At 31.6% G+C, this 14,866-nt stretch overlaps 1 protein-coding gene and 1 long non-coding RNA gene across 2 annotated transcripts; both read left to right on the forward strand.

The window, feature by feature from the left end:
* The first annotated feature begins 368 nt into the window (after positions 1-368).
* Positions 369-13,901, forward strand: LOC136272305 (uncharacterized). The gene is made up of 5 exons (XM_066073716.1): positions 369-490; positions 5,179-5,693; positions 7,711-7,853; positions 12,495-12,729; positions 13,250-13,901. The coding sequence occupies exons 2-5, from the start codon at positions 5,180-5,182 to the stop codon at positions 13,705-13,707; spliced, it is 1,350 nt and encodes a 449-aa protein (XP_065929788.1). The 5' UTR covers positions 369-490; position 5,179; the 3' UTR covers positions 13,708-13,901.
* LOC109618776 (uncharacterized) lies at positions 8,479-10,299 on the forward strand. Its single transcript, XR_010710487.1, has 2 exons — positions 8,479-8,709; positions 10,053-10,299. It is a non-coding gene; the product is annotated as an uncharacterized lncRNA (long non-coding RNA).
* Positions 13,902-14,866: the final 965 nt, after the last annotated feature.

Here is a 14,866-nt window from a genome sequence, read left to right on the forward strand (position 1 = left end):
CTGACACAAAAAAAGTTCATAACTGTATTTCTTCTAATATTTGAAAATTTGTAACGAGGCCAAAACGGTCAAGGCAATGATTTTGTAATTATAAATTAAAGCTAGAATAACAATACATAATTATGCACTCAAAAATGCTAGTGATCTGAATGTAGAACCATATAAATCACCAGTTTCTGAATTATTTTTTCTTTTTTTTTTGGGGGGGGGGGTGTAAATATTTTGCATTTTTGGACATTGAACACAGTTCAACCTCTTCTTGTGGTATGCGTACATGTAATTATTTTATCTTTAAAGCATGCGGTCCATACCAATGTCTAATGAACTCAAGTTTAATGGAACGAATTGTACTAGTGAATAACATGGAAGAGGGGAGGGGTGCTTACAAGTGATTGCTAATGGTAATGTAGTCCAATAAATAGTTATCGAACTGTCCAAATATATCAATTGGCCTGCACAATTCGTTTCGGGGAGTCTATCACAAAAGCAGGTTTGAATTTATTTCCCTTGAAAGAAGAATGTTCTGACGCTTTTTCGATCTTATATTGATTTATGTTTTACTGTTAATTATTATAATTCAAATATTTAAAAGTTCATCTTTGCTTTCTTATTCATCTGATTAATTTTATCTGCTATTGTGTACATTACAACTGTTAAAGTAAATCAAACAATTGTACATTAATTCAAAGGTCCGATATATATATATATATATATATATATATATATATATATATATATATATATATATATATATATACACATGTATATATATAGTGCTACACAAGATAATGCTACATTTAAAATGTTTAAATTTTTGAACGGATAATTTTAATGCTGATTTTCTCAAAAAATACATTTTGATTTCAAATACTAATAGGTTTTATATATTAGAACTTCTTGCATTGTTTTTAGGATTAAGAGATAGACAATCAAAAAACCAAGTTGAAAGTCTTTGTATCATTTTGGCGTCTAACAAACACCTCTATATGTTTTTTAAATCAAATAAAAATGCACGCAAACATTTTATGATAAGAATTCTGACAAAGAAAGGAATAAACAGTAATTTGCTATATACTGTCTCTTTAAAAAAAAGATTTTTCTTAAGTTACCGAGCCGGAAAATTGTGTTAATAATCAAAAGCTATGCTTTATCGTTTACTTATTTCTACAATAATTTATAGATTAAGTTTCCCCGTTTAAATTATTTTTTTTCGAATTGTGAATGAATGAATAAATGAATGAAAGAGAAGGAGAGCGAGAGATTTAAGAGAAACATAGTCAGTTTGACACGCATTTATTTGAGAATTCGTATAGAAAGTAACATTACATTGTATGATATCAAATTAGATTACATTGTATACATCACAGCGAGGTTTGTACGTTTATGGATAAATAATTTCTGCAAAGGTTTAATTGCGGTTACTAGCAATACATGTATAACAATTGGATGTCAAAAGCAAGTTTCCCTTATGTAAAAAGCATTCTAAGAGAATTGCACAAGCAATACACGTCCCCTACCGGTTTGTAGAAATTTGTGAAAGCAATGCACTGTTATGCAGAATATCATTTCTTACCGTCTTCTATACCCCGAATCAACAGACCAACCCGATAAAGAACCCGATTGTAATAATAGAAAAAACCCTGTCGATTAAATTTACAACACAAATTTTTACACTATTTTACTGAACTCAATTGTTTGTTAAAAACAATACAAGGAATAGTTCAAGTAATGCACGATATCATTACTAACTACATACTTTTATTTTTTCTTCAATACACACCGAACCCGATATCAAACCCGAACATTAAAAAACTGATATATAAAAAATTAATTTTCTCAAAAATATGTCAACCAGACGCTACAAAAGTGTATACTTGATCTGTAGTTGTACATTTTGAAGCTGTTCAGCAAATTTTATATTATTCCACAAACACATTCAGAAAAAAAAGTGTTGAAAACTGAGGTGGAACAGACAGACGGACGGACAGACAGACAGACACAGAGGAAAGCTATAGTTCCCTCCGGTGAAAACCGGTAGAAGACACGTCTCTCTCTCTCTCTCTCTCTCTCTCTCTCTCTGAAATTCTTTTCTGAAACAAACATTCTTACTAACAATGTTTATCCCATGCTTAAATACGAAAAGAAAGAAATTGTAACACAGTTTAGTGCGATTTAACGCAGTATATTTTCATCTACTGGGCAATTTCTCCACTTAGTCTATTTCTCGCATATATTTGTTCTGCCTTGTAGCTACTTCGGTACCTGCTTTAATCACCAGAAAAAGGAATTTATTTTTAGAGATTCTCAATAAAAATTTTGTAGAGTATTAATTTAGTGATTTTACATTTTTTGTTTAATTTCATGAATACAAATACATATGCCATCATTGCATGTGATTATGCTTCCCCGTTAATTGGTAATCTTCAGCGCATTTACTACTTCTCATTGTATATCTAAAAACATTTTGTGTTCCTTATCTATATATGATATTAGTCAAATTTAACTATATATGATATTAGTCAAATTTGGCCCCCAAAATTTGCTATTTTTAAAATGATTCAGGTACATTAATTTGTTGTGTTTTTTTTATAAAAGAGTTGACATGAAATATGTTTTTCACCTATTTATTTGATTTATATGCACTCACTGGCAGTATATGACGTCAGGAGTGACGCTATTTTTATATTTTAATCAAAATCAATCAAAAATTGGCATTTTTCTTATCTTTTTTCGAATGGGAAATATAGAGCGACTCTTTGAACAAGAACGAACTTTTTGTCACTTATTAGTATTGGAGAGATACATCTTTGGTGAAAATATTTTGTTTGTTCAAGCAGTCGCTCAATGTTTCCTTAAAGAAAAACTACCTAAAAACAAGCCGTTTTATGCTAAAAATGAGTAAATGGCGGGAAAAAGTAAACTTTATGATGTCATCTTTTTAAATTGTGGGTACTAAAATCAAAATGAAAATCATGAAAAAACTTCAAATGTATATTTGTACAAATAAAACGAAAAATTACAGTAAAATGTCAATGTTCATTTTAGGGGGCCATTTTAGGCTCAAACCATATATAGTCCTTTGGTACGATAAACAGAGATTATGCAACATCAACACAGCAGTATACACAAGCCGATAAACAGCTGTATACACACGCGCCGCCGAGCTTGTCAGATGAAATAGGTGATCTTGGCGGAAAAGGTGTTGAAACCGGGAACTTCTCGACATCTTTACAAAAGTATAAACTCATAAAAATAAAGAAATTCCAAACTTTCGTCACGTTCGCATTTTTAATAGTTAGAATGGAAATTTCATTTAATTGGTCGATACACGTCTTTAATGCGTGTCCACGTTTAAAATATATTTCTGTGAAGCATGAACTTATATTTTGTGGTCTAATTAATTTATTATTTTAATATTTATCCAAAGCAATTTGTAGATATAAAATCATCCGGCCATCATGCCCCCCCCCCCCCCGGAATATTTGTTATTCGCTACATGCATACCGGAAATTCTTAGCTTTCGCACGTTTTTCATACGGTTCCTATACGCTTTGTACGATACGATATGTTTCTCATACGATACGGTACGTTTTTCGTACGATACGATACTTTCTGATACGATATGATACGTGTCTCGCACGGAACGATACGATTCTTATACGGTACGGTACGTTTCTCGCACGATACGATGCAAACGTCGCGCGCTTATCATACGCTTTTTAGGTGTAGTAGTTCGTTCCAGGGTCGGTATAATTATCTATTATACAGATTGTCAACGTATCTTATACCAAGCCTCTAAAAAAATTAAAACTGGTTTGGTTTATTCATTTGACCTAGTATTTGTAAATCGCACTTCATGCTCGTTTGATATATAGAGGATATCTATATTGTGTGATTTTATATTTGCTTTATCCAACGAGTTGAAATGGTGTATATATTCGCGAGGCTTGCCGAGCGAATATAACCATTTCAACGAGTTGGATAAAGCAAATATAAAATCACACAATTATAGATGTTCTATTTATCTCATACAATTTGATTTATATTATGAAGCTTTTGAGACAGTCCCTTATGTGATTTTTTCAAAGATAAAAACGATGATGCAACGTTGTGTTATGCGGCTATTGTGACCTTGCGCAATACAATTTAGTACGTCATTCCTGAGATAAATCTAACTGTTTTAATGTAAAGTTTCACTGAAATAAACCTTAAAATAATTTTTTAGCTCTAAATAATTTTTCATACAGCTTATTCACTTGATTAAATGGAAATTCCGATTAGAAGACTTGAATAATCAAGTTTGTTTACATACACAAAGTTGCGAATGCTCGTTAGTTTGAATTGACTCGAACGAGGAACGGTTGTTGATGTTTAATAAAACAAACACTCGGCTAGGCTTATGACTCGGAATTGAAAATAGTGAATGAGGATGCTTACTGGTGGTGGAATAAAAGTCTTATGAAACATTATTTCGGTAAGTTCTTGTATATAAACACAACCATCATCGCGTCGCGTCGTCAGGATGAACTCCTTGATAGTGAACGTAATTTGCAGTTTTATTAACTTCACAAATTAAAGCAAATTGAAAGTTGGAAGTGGGCTAAACTTATCAAAAATCTTGACAAACAAGAAAAAAAGGTCTTGTGGTTACGGTTATGAATAACTTTGCAAAAAGAGGTGTATGGGGGGGGAGGCTACCCACCCCCCCCCCCCCCCACTCACAATAGCCCCCCGGTTCCAACGCCTGTGCCACGCAGTTATGTCTTTTCCTTCATATTTGTAATCTAAATCTTTGACAAAATCAATTTTATATCAATTTTTGTAGTAGATATAGTTATGTTGAAAGTACTAGCAAATTTTCGAAAATAGGTCACAAGCGTTGAAGCGAGGGGTTGTGTCAAAAATAGTTCGGACCGGAAGTATTTGATATAGCATCACCCGTGTGATATAGCAAAGGTTTATCACACGGGTAATATACACCACACGTATGAGATAAATTTTGTTTTCCTTGATCTCGATATATATTTAGCATATATGAATTGAGCTAATTTACGACCGATCATTTGTTCAAATATAATTGCAAAAAGTTCTATTAATATTTTTAAACCTCGCTAGATGTAAATATCATTTATGTAATATTACCTATGCACCTGACGACATTATTATATTTTTCCCCAGGATGAATCCCAAACTACTGATTATCTCACTTCTCGGCTTGGCCTGCACGATAAATGGCCAAGGTACAGATAGTACAAACCCCATTGCTAATGTACCAGCACCCTCAAAGCAACTTACTATATTTGATCTACCGTCGCCTCAAGAAATAGAAGCAGCTCAGATTGCTGCTCTCAAAAGAGTATCTGTAAAGTCAACCCAAGATAAACAAGCTGCCATACAAAGTCAACTGGCGGCAGAATCGGCAAGAAACAAAATGGAAAGCGAGATGGCAAATCAAGCGAAGAGAAATAGAATAGAAGAACGTTCAAGACTGGAGGCACAATCGCTAGGAAATGAAATGAGTAACGAAGCCGATGCAAGAGCGGTATGGACAAACTTTCCACCGCTGCCAGAACCGGGATTGATTAAGAATTTACCAACCGAATTGCCAAGTCCCACTGGCATGGGCGCTTTCATCTCAAGATCTAGTGGAACTCAGGCGGATGGACAGATATCCGTGGGGAATCTACAGGCAAGTTTATGTTTTTATACCTCATAACGGGCCGTCAGATGGTGATATATATATATATATATATATATATATATATATATATATATATATATATATATATATATATATATATATATATATATATCCAAATCACAAAAGTATTTTCTCAGTGTCCGGGGTAAAAATATAATAAAAGAAAAAAAGCAACACTAACTGCAAAACATGTTTTTTTGCAGTTGTTCTGCAGTTAGTGTTGCTTTTTTTCTTTTATATATATATATATATATATATATATATATATATATATATATATATATATATATATATATATAACTATATATATATATATATATATATATATATATATATATATATATATATATATATATATATATATATATATATATATATATATATATATATATATATATATATATATATATATATATATATATATATATATATATATAATTAATATAATGCTTATTTTTTAATCAATTTAAAGTATATTTAAAGTATAGAAATATGTTTTATTCCTTTAGAAAATATTAAACATTTTTGTTTTACTTGTAAATGTATAGTAGGTCATAGACTGTCGTGTTAGGTGCGTTTTTATCGAAACTATAATTTATTCGGAAAATTTCGGAGTTTTTCATTTTTTTTTAAACAATGTTTCGGGATCGGTATACGGGAACACACTGAAGACCTTAATGGCATGAAATGTTATATAAATGAAATATTTGATTCATGAAATATCAATTATTTTCGCAAAAATATGAAAGACCTGAAAATTTGAGCTGATCTTATTTTTAAAAATACTTTTGAGAATCTCATGCAATTAAATAAGCATGATTATCTTCATAAACTAAAGTGTAGATAAGATTTATAATTCCATTTAGGAAAAAAATTATCCGGCTTAATGTTTACCCTTAAAATTGTGCAGTTTCCATCGGATGAGCATATGATCTTACACGTACCTTTAAAATAATCCATTTCTATTCTATTATTATTAAATCATATAAACTAATGCATATAGTTTTAATTCAATGCAATGCAACAAAAAAAAGAAATGATTTGAAATACATAATCTCCAAGAGAATAATGATGAGTTGTATTTTGTATTAGAATACATACAATTCAATGTGTCTCCTATACATCATACGATGACAATGGTCATACAATTACATGTACATGTTCCGTTAGAAATGCTAACAAACTCGATTCTTAATAATAATAGTAAAATGTTAAACATCAAAACGTGTTGCCGAAAATATACTAAAATTTACCATAAAAATTAGCAAACCAACTCAATATTTTTATGTAAACAATCAATGGTGTTTCATACAATAATTATTTTTGCGGCCCATTTGACGCTTGCGTCAATATATGCTTTCTTGTTTCTAAAATAACATAAATTAAAATACCGGTTTTTCGATTTGACGGGTTCTTGTCATACATAATGTAAAATTATTTATAAATGTGCTAAATCTAAAAAAAAAATGTTTTTATTTTTTGTGATTTTAAAAGTGTTAAATTTTTAATATCTTATTAAATATCTGACACATTTTATTCGTATTATCTCTGAAGTGAAATACAATTATAACAAGTATGAATGACAGGAATTATCCTACCAGAATTTAGAGGAGTTATGGTATAATTATCAATACTTGTATTAATTCATTGTTCGTATCGAGTAGACAGTCGTTTCGTGTCTTAAGTAAAGTAATAAAGTAAAATAAACAAACTTATTGTTCAAAATGATTTCAAAAACTCATAATTATCAGTTCTTTTGCTTTGAAAACATAATTAATGTAGCTTAATTATCTTCCAATGAAATCGTTTAACATATCTAAAAACAAATTGAAGTTTACTAAGTCCGTACATAATAATGATTCTATTCAGGTAGTTTATGATGACGAATTGAGAACAATAATGAGAGACTACAATATCTCAGCAGAAGAAATCAAACAGATGCTTGAACTGTATGCACAGGGCGGTGAAATTTACTAAGCACGTAAATAATAATGTTTGTTTTCAGGTAGTTTATAACGACGAATTGAGAACAATAATGAGGGACTACAATATTACACCAGAAGAAATCAGACAAATGCTTGAACTGTATGCACAGGGCGGAGCTGCAGAAATAACTAAAGAAAAGACTAATCCTGAAAATGGACTGCAGGAGGTAAAATAATTTAAGTTGTATAGCTTCAAAAATGAATCCAATAGCCTAATACATGTACATGTACATGACAAATTTAGCTGTACTAGCTTTTAATTTTTTCAAATGCTTAAACTTTTATAACTCAAGCTTCTAAGTATAATTCTTTCTGACATATTTTATTTCTTAATTAAGATCTGCAATATACATTGACTATTTAAAGTAGTCATATTGCAGATTTTTTTTAATAAGAGACAACATTTGTCAAAAAGGACAGTAAAAATTAGGCATCAATTGAATCAACTCATACATAATCATCTAACCATTTAGCATTATTTTAAACCAATCACATATTAGCAGCAGGACGCAACCAGAAATATATTGTTCAGAATTTTTCTTAATCCTTTTTTTGTACTTCTTTAAATATTGGTTAAAAATACCGTATAACGGGTATTTTTTACGTGCTGCTAATTTTTACGTGTTTTATAAATCCGTAAAAATTAAACGTGTAAATTTTCACTGAAGTAAAAAAAAAACACGCAGTGCAGATAAGGCTACACATCGCTCTGATATGCTAATGAAGGGATAATGAGATATGACGTCATAATACATGCCCCGCATCTGTATTTCCATATATGGAAAATACACCGAAAACAGTAGTTTTGGCAAAATATACGGTTGATTTAATACTTCATGGCAAAACCTATAACAACGAATTACACCTATGTGTATATATAAATTTACAACGAGAATATACGAAGAATTTCTATATCACATCTGTCGTACGGGTGTGAATCTGCGTCCCAAAAGCGCTCGTCAGACGATGTAAACACGTGTAGCTGGTGTTCCCGATGGTAACGATCTTTTGATGATTTATCAGGTATGTAGAATAGATATACAGTGTATTTGTAATAGACCAGATAACTAAGTAACTATTTTACTGTGTTTTTATACAGTGGGTGAATTTCTGATCAACTTATTGTGTTGTTTCGTTTAAAACATGAGAAGAGACTGCATTGTTTACATTTATACTGTACAATGTACATGTAGAAGTTTATTGTCGGTCCGTTAAATTGTTACTCATTTTCTTCAGAAAGTTCAATCGACACGATCGAATCAGTTCATAGCATTTGTACAGACAATACTATAGCTTTACACTACACTCAGTCTGACTATACGTGCAGTTGTTTGTATGTAAACAAAGTGAGACTGTGAAAACAGCTGAATCTGGTTTCCTGAAAATCAGGACAGTACAGGCTAAAGGATTATATACAGCTGATTTGATTTTCTGAAAATTAGTTGACCTGTTCATAAACAGCTGATCAATAACATGTTTCTTCTGTGTTGAAAATTCTTCTATGACAGTTTATTTAATTTTTTTTAGACATTATATTCATCCAATTGATATAAAATGTTCATGCACATTAATTATCATTACTAGCTTTTTATATCACTCAGAACATAACACTGTCTGAAATCTTATAATATACAAATATAATTGAATTGCATGTGACATGTCATCACTTCATCTGATTTCTCTAAACGAGGAATCTCTATATGGACATTGTATGTTTGTTTAGAATGTGCATGTGAAACTTTCAAATAATAGTTAAAGTGTTTGTCATTTTACCCATTCATGCAAATTATACCTTTAACAGAATGCTCAAATTGCTGTTGACATGTAGTCCTATGTATGTGTGTATATGTGTTTAATTTTAAAATGAATAAATTTAAAACTTGTTATTTTAAACCTACAATTTTTAATACTTCATCATTAAAAATTGCTTATCAACATTGAACATATCAACATTACATGGTATGATTTCACTGTAACTGCACTAGCTTGATAGAAATCTCGTATACCTAAATCATTAATATGAGAGAGAGAGAGAGAGAGAGAGAGAGAGAGAGAGAGAGAGAGAGAGAGAGAGCGAGAGAGCAAGAGAGAGAGAGAGAGAGCAAGAGCGAGAGAGAGAGAGAAGTGCACTGTTAAGGTTTTGTCGAGTAAAATAAAGGGGCCACAGTAATCTTATACATAACAGGGTTTCAAAGCTGTGTTTGAACATGTGCAAAACCTGAATGCAAATCTTAACAGAATGAAATGTTTATTCAAGTTAAATAAATTCCAATGTTTGTCAAATTGTAGAAAATAATTCTTCCATTTTAATCTTTCAGTCATTTTGATTACATGTTAAACTCACTGAAAAATCATTTTCATTTCAGCTGGTACCTGCTATGTTTTGGGATTTGCATAAATGCTGTTCTTATTGGTGACAAGTTACACACACTCTTATCCTGGAATATAAAATATGAAAATGGTGTGAAAACCTGGACTTAAAGAACAGGAAGACTGTGCTTTTGGAGAAAGAAGAGGAGTCAAACTAAGGAGTCATACAATATAAACACATTGACATCATATCATACATAAAACAAATTGAAATTGTTGAGTGTGCATGCATATATGGGTATATCAATTTTAAAATAATGTTGTCCCTGAACATATTATCATTATTTTTCTTTCAGAAAGTAATTTATCTTCTAAGTATAAATGAATAAAACAAATAAGCCAAGCATAAGTGTTTTTATATTCATATTTTTTTTTAAGAAATGGAGGAGAGGAGACATTTACCTAAGTCAGCTATATTAAATTGCTATATGCTGTTTGCATGCATTAAGGGGTGGGGGAGAGTGTCTTCATCCCCTCGCATAAGATTAAGTTCATAATTATTTAAATTTTATATATTCATGTGAACCAAAAATGGCTTTTGATTGCCTACTTGCAGGAATTACACACTCTCTTTTATTCTCGGTAATAAAAAAAATATGCAATTGGAATGGAATAAATTTTGTGACTGAATAAATATATATGCACCCCCCCCCCCCCAAGAAAAAAGAAAAAAAAGAAAATGAGTATAACCTTAAAATCATTCTTCATGTGTATATAGCCCCTCTCCCCTGGATAATTCTAATTTAATTCACACTTCACATAATAATATGGCTTGGTCTCTGGCCACCTGCAAAAAATTCCTTGAACCACCCCTCCCCCTGGAAAATGTTTCAAGACAACAGTGTTGTATATAAACATTGAGTCATAAGGCACAGGCATGCACCCCACATGAAATATTCTTATACTCAAAACATACCCCTGACCATATTGTACAGTGAGGTAGGGGTTATTTTTTATAAGAAAAATTTAAATCATGTTATATGTCTGTCTTATTATAGAGGGGCTTCTCCCAACCCAGTCTACCCCTCAGATAATTTTGCACAATTAGGTCTCATATATTTTTCTTTTCTTCCCTCAAAAATTAAGAAACTACTAACTCCGCGCATGCAGTAACCTAAAATATGATGCACAACTGTTTTTGTTTACGTCTATAATTACAACAGAGGAAATGCGGGTGATTCATAGTAACCATGCTGTCCCTTTTTATAAAGATAAAACAGAAACACTATGTTTAAATAATCATTTGCATAATGTACTGATGAAATCAATCTCAAAATAAATTCGGATTAAACGCTACAATGACAAAGCGCCTATTTCAGAAGAGTTAACGCTTATAGAGTTATCTCCCCTTTTGGGATCATTTGTGCGTTTGAAATGTGTATTGATTTGAGAGACCTGACTGACTGTCAAATTAAATGCAAAAAGACAAGGGCAAGGCGGCTATAGATATTATTGAACTTGGTATGATTTTCTTCCTTTTTTCGTGTACTTAATGAAAACTGACGCTCATTTGTTGAGAAATATAGTTTTAATTTGTAATTTTAATCAAAATGTACAAGAACGCGCTATTTTTGCAACAAGTAGCCAGTTTCCTAGGAATTTGCATAATAAACGAATTTTACCACTGAATGAGCATTGATTTCTATGATGTTTATATAATTTTAAATAAGTAGGCGTATTATTTACTCCAAACTTTGTTTGTCTTGCCCTTGTCTTTTTTGTCTCAATTTAGCATTGACGTTTCTAGTCTAAAAGATGCCCACGTGACAATGAAAAGTCACGTGACAGTCAAATTAAGACATGGTCAAGTTAAAGTGACCCATATCTTTGCAAAATCAGTCAAAAAATAGTTTTAAAAAATATATCATGCAGAAAAAATAAAGCTTAAACAAACGACCTCCTTTTACTGCTGTTTGAAAGCAAATTGTTGCCTTAACTGTCCTGCGCACCGCATGTATATTTTCTACATCGTACGTATGAGAGTAATGTTCATGACCTTCAGCTCAGTCCCTGACGGCTGTACATGTAGGTATATTTGAGCGTTTTTGGTCACGTGGTGATAACAGTTCAGATCTTGGGATCTATTCAGTCATGAGTATTTCGAGTTTGAGTTAATCGAACTGAGACAAGCACATGGTGTACATCAATGACGATACCCAGATAAATAGGAATAAGTAAAGTGTATATCACATATGAAATAAAGGTAAATGTACATGTATAAACACATGTTTTTAGTCAGCATATATTCCGAAATCAATGATGCGAGAAAAATGGTTTTGAATGAAATATGTGAACAAAGATCACCTATAGTTTGTCAAATCAGTTATCTTATATAAGATTCATATGAAATTTTTGAAGTGAGACGGACACAATGAGATGACAAATCATGATTTGACATACCGATCATATAATGTAACTAGTTTTTATTATTCATTTAGATTGTTACTTTTGACCTCGAAAGCTATATATCCCAAAGAACAGGTGCTCCAATAACCTCTGTATCCCCAATACCGCATCCTCTTCCGGATGACGGGAGTAAAAAGCTTGTTTCCACATCTCCACCTGAGAATGAAGACCCGATTCAGAACTTTCTTGCAGCAGAGAGATATCTACGTGACCAGATCAAAGAACTAGACGCGCAAAACAATGCCCTTAACGCAGCCTACCAACAGGGTAAGAGAGAGAGAGAGAGAGAGAGAGAGAGAGAGAGAGAGAGAGAGAGAGAGAGAAACAGACAGACAGACAGACAGACAGACAGACAGCAATCGGTTTTTAAATAGTATTTCTTTTAAAAATTTCTAATTCAAATATATTATCTCTAACAATAATGCATTACATATTCTCTATAAGATAAATGAAACATCGGTTGTGTTAATCTACTCTGCTAATGATTTTTATCTACCAACAACTGTATAGTGGTCATTAAAATTATTTTATATAAATACCATCAGATCAATTTGAAATTTGGATCGGTAATTCAATATGATAATTTACCTAAAATGAAAAAAATGGTTTTATAAAATAGACAAAAAGTATGGCTATTCCACACACAGATCTGTTTTAATTATGTTTCATTTAATTTGCTTAGTTTATAAAAAACATGCCCAATAAAAGTTAGTCTCTACATAAGCTGTTTATTTTTTCCTGCTAATTTTAAGTCTGTGATTTTAATAAATGATCTTGAATATTTAAGGCATTATAACCAGACTAACCAGAGATGAAAACGCAAGGAGGATCAGAGCCTCTAGGAGTAATTTCATTACTGATTTGCGAGCCATACAGATGGAAATAAACAGTAGGACAGGTGGTGAAGAAATGGAACCAAACATCCCTCCGCAAAACAACGTAGACAATGGAGAAATCTTTAGAAATGGTCCATCAGACCCAACGGGATTTAATGTCAGACCTCGTGAAGCAACTGGAGGAGGTGGAAGGAGTCCAAGTCCTACTGTCCTTCGTGAGTTAGAGTTACAAAATCAAAAATTAGAGGAGATGCTTCGAAGACAGACACAAGAACGAGGACCTGGTCGTTCTGCTCTTAGATTTAATCCAGGCAGTATTGGTAATCTAAACGGACCGCTACCTCCTCGTGGGCAATCTCCTCCACTTACTGGTAGACCACGTCGCAACATTACTCCTAAGTTTCTCTAATGGAAACCGACCCCAAATAACGAGAACCTTGAGCGGGAGTGTAACTAGACAAAATGTGCTTGGAAGACGTACAATATAAAATGCTTTTTTTAAGATCCGGGATAAAGAAAATTAAACCACTGCAAAACATTTTATCAAATCATCTGTATACTCTGTATGTGTATTATATGCGCCATTTATAGAAGCAAATAAAGCTGGACAAACAGTTGATCATAATTATTAATTCCAATTATTTGATTAAAGTTGATTACATGGATAAGTATTATGCGGATTTCAAGATAGTTACATTGTGATAATAAGAATTGTATATACACTGGAATCTTTAAAAATCATGGGGGCTAATTTCTGTGGATTGCTTAAATCTTCCAAGTCTGTGAGGACATAATTTAGTTTAATCTCTTATTCTTACGAAAGGAAATATGACTTTATAACGCTATTTATTAATTTGCGGCGGATGTCAATTTGCGAATGATAAATTCCACAAAAATTGAGCCACCACGAAATCTAAAATCTGATAAAGTACTAAATAAAACTGACATAAAGAGTTATCGTGGAATGTATTTAAAGTAAATTATCTTGGATTATAAGAAAACAATCATTGCAATAAACAACCTTGTAGAAATTATGAAAAAAAAATAAATTACAAAATTGATCACTGCTTGAAAAAGCAGCTTTACAATACTTTACTTCCCAAGTAAATTCCATTAAAGGTGTACCAATATGCAAGGATACCTTTGTATTAGCTTTACAAAAAGTAAAGGTGCAAAGATTACCTTTACAGACATTTAAATTCAATTAGATCTAACATTTCACCTTTAATATCATAAAGTTTTACATTAAATGTACTTAACTTTACTTACCTGGAAAGGAGCTTAAATTAACCTTTTAACTTTTATGTGATAAAACATCGTCTTTAAAAAAAATAAAGATAATTAAAATGTCTTCTTTTCTTTTTTTTTAGATAATACCTTTTAGCAAAAAATTAAGGCCTTGGCCTTCAAACTAATAAAATTTGTCTTTAATACACAAATTTTCGTTTTTATACATATACACTGATGCTGCTGACTTGTGTCTATATAAAGAAAATGTTTTTCATTTTTGATATTTTTATCCCTAAAACTTCAATCCAAACTTCAAATGTCTTTCTAATCATCGGCTT

This window comes from Magallana gigas, chromosome 10, assembly GCF_963853765.1.
Source record: "Magallana gigas chromosome 10, xbMagGiga1.1, whole genome shotgun sequence".
Taxonomy (NCBI): Eukaryota; Metazoa; Mollusca; class Bivalvia; order Ostreida; family Ostreidae; genus Magallana; species Magallana gigas.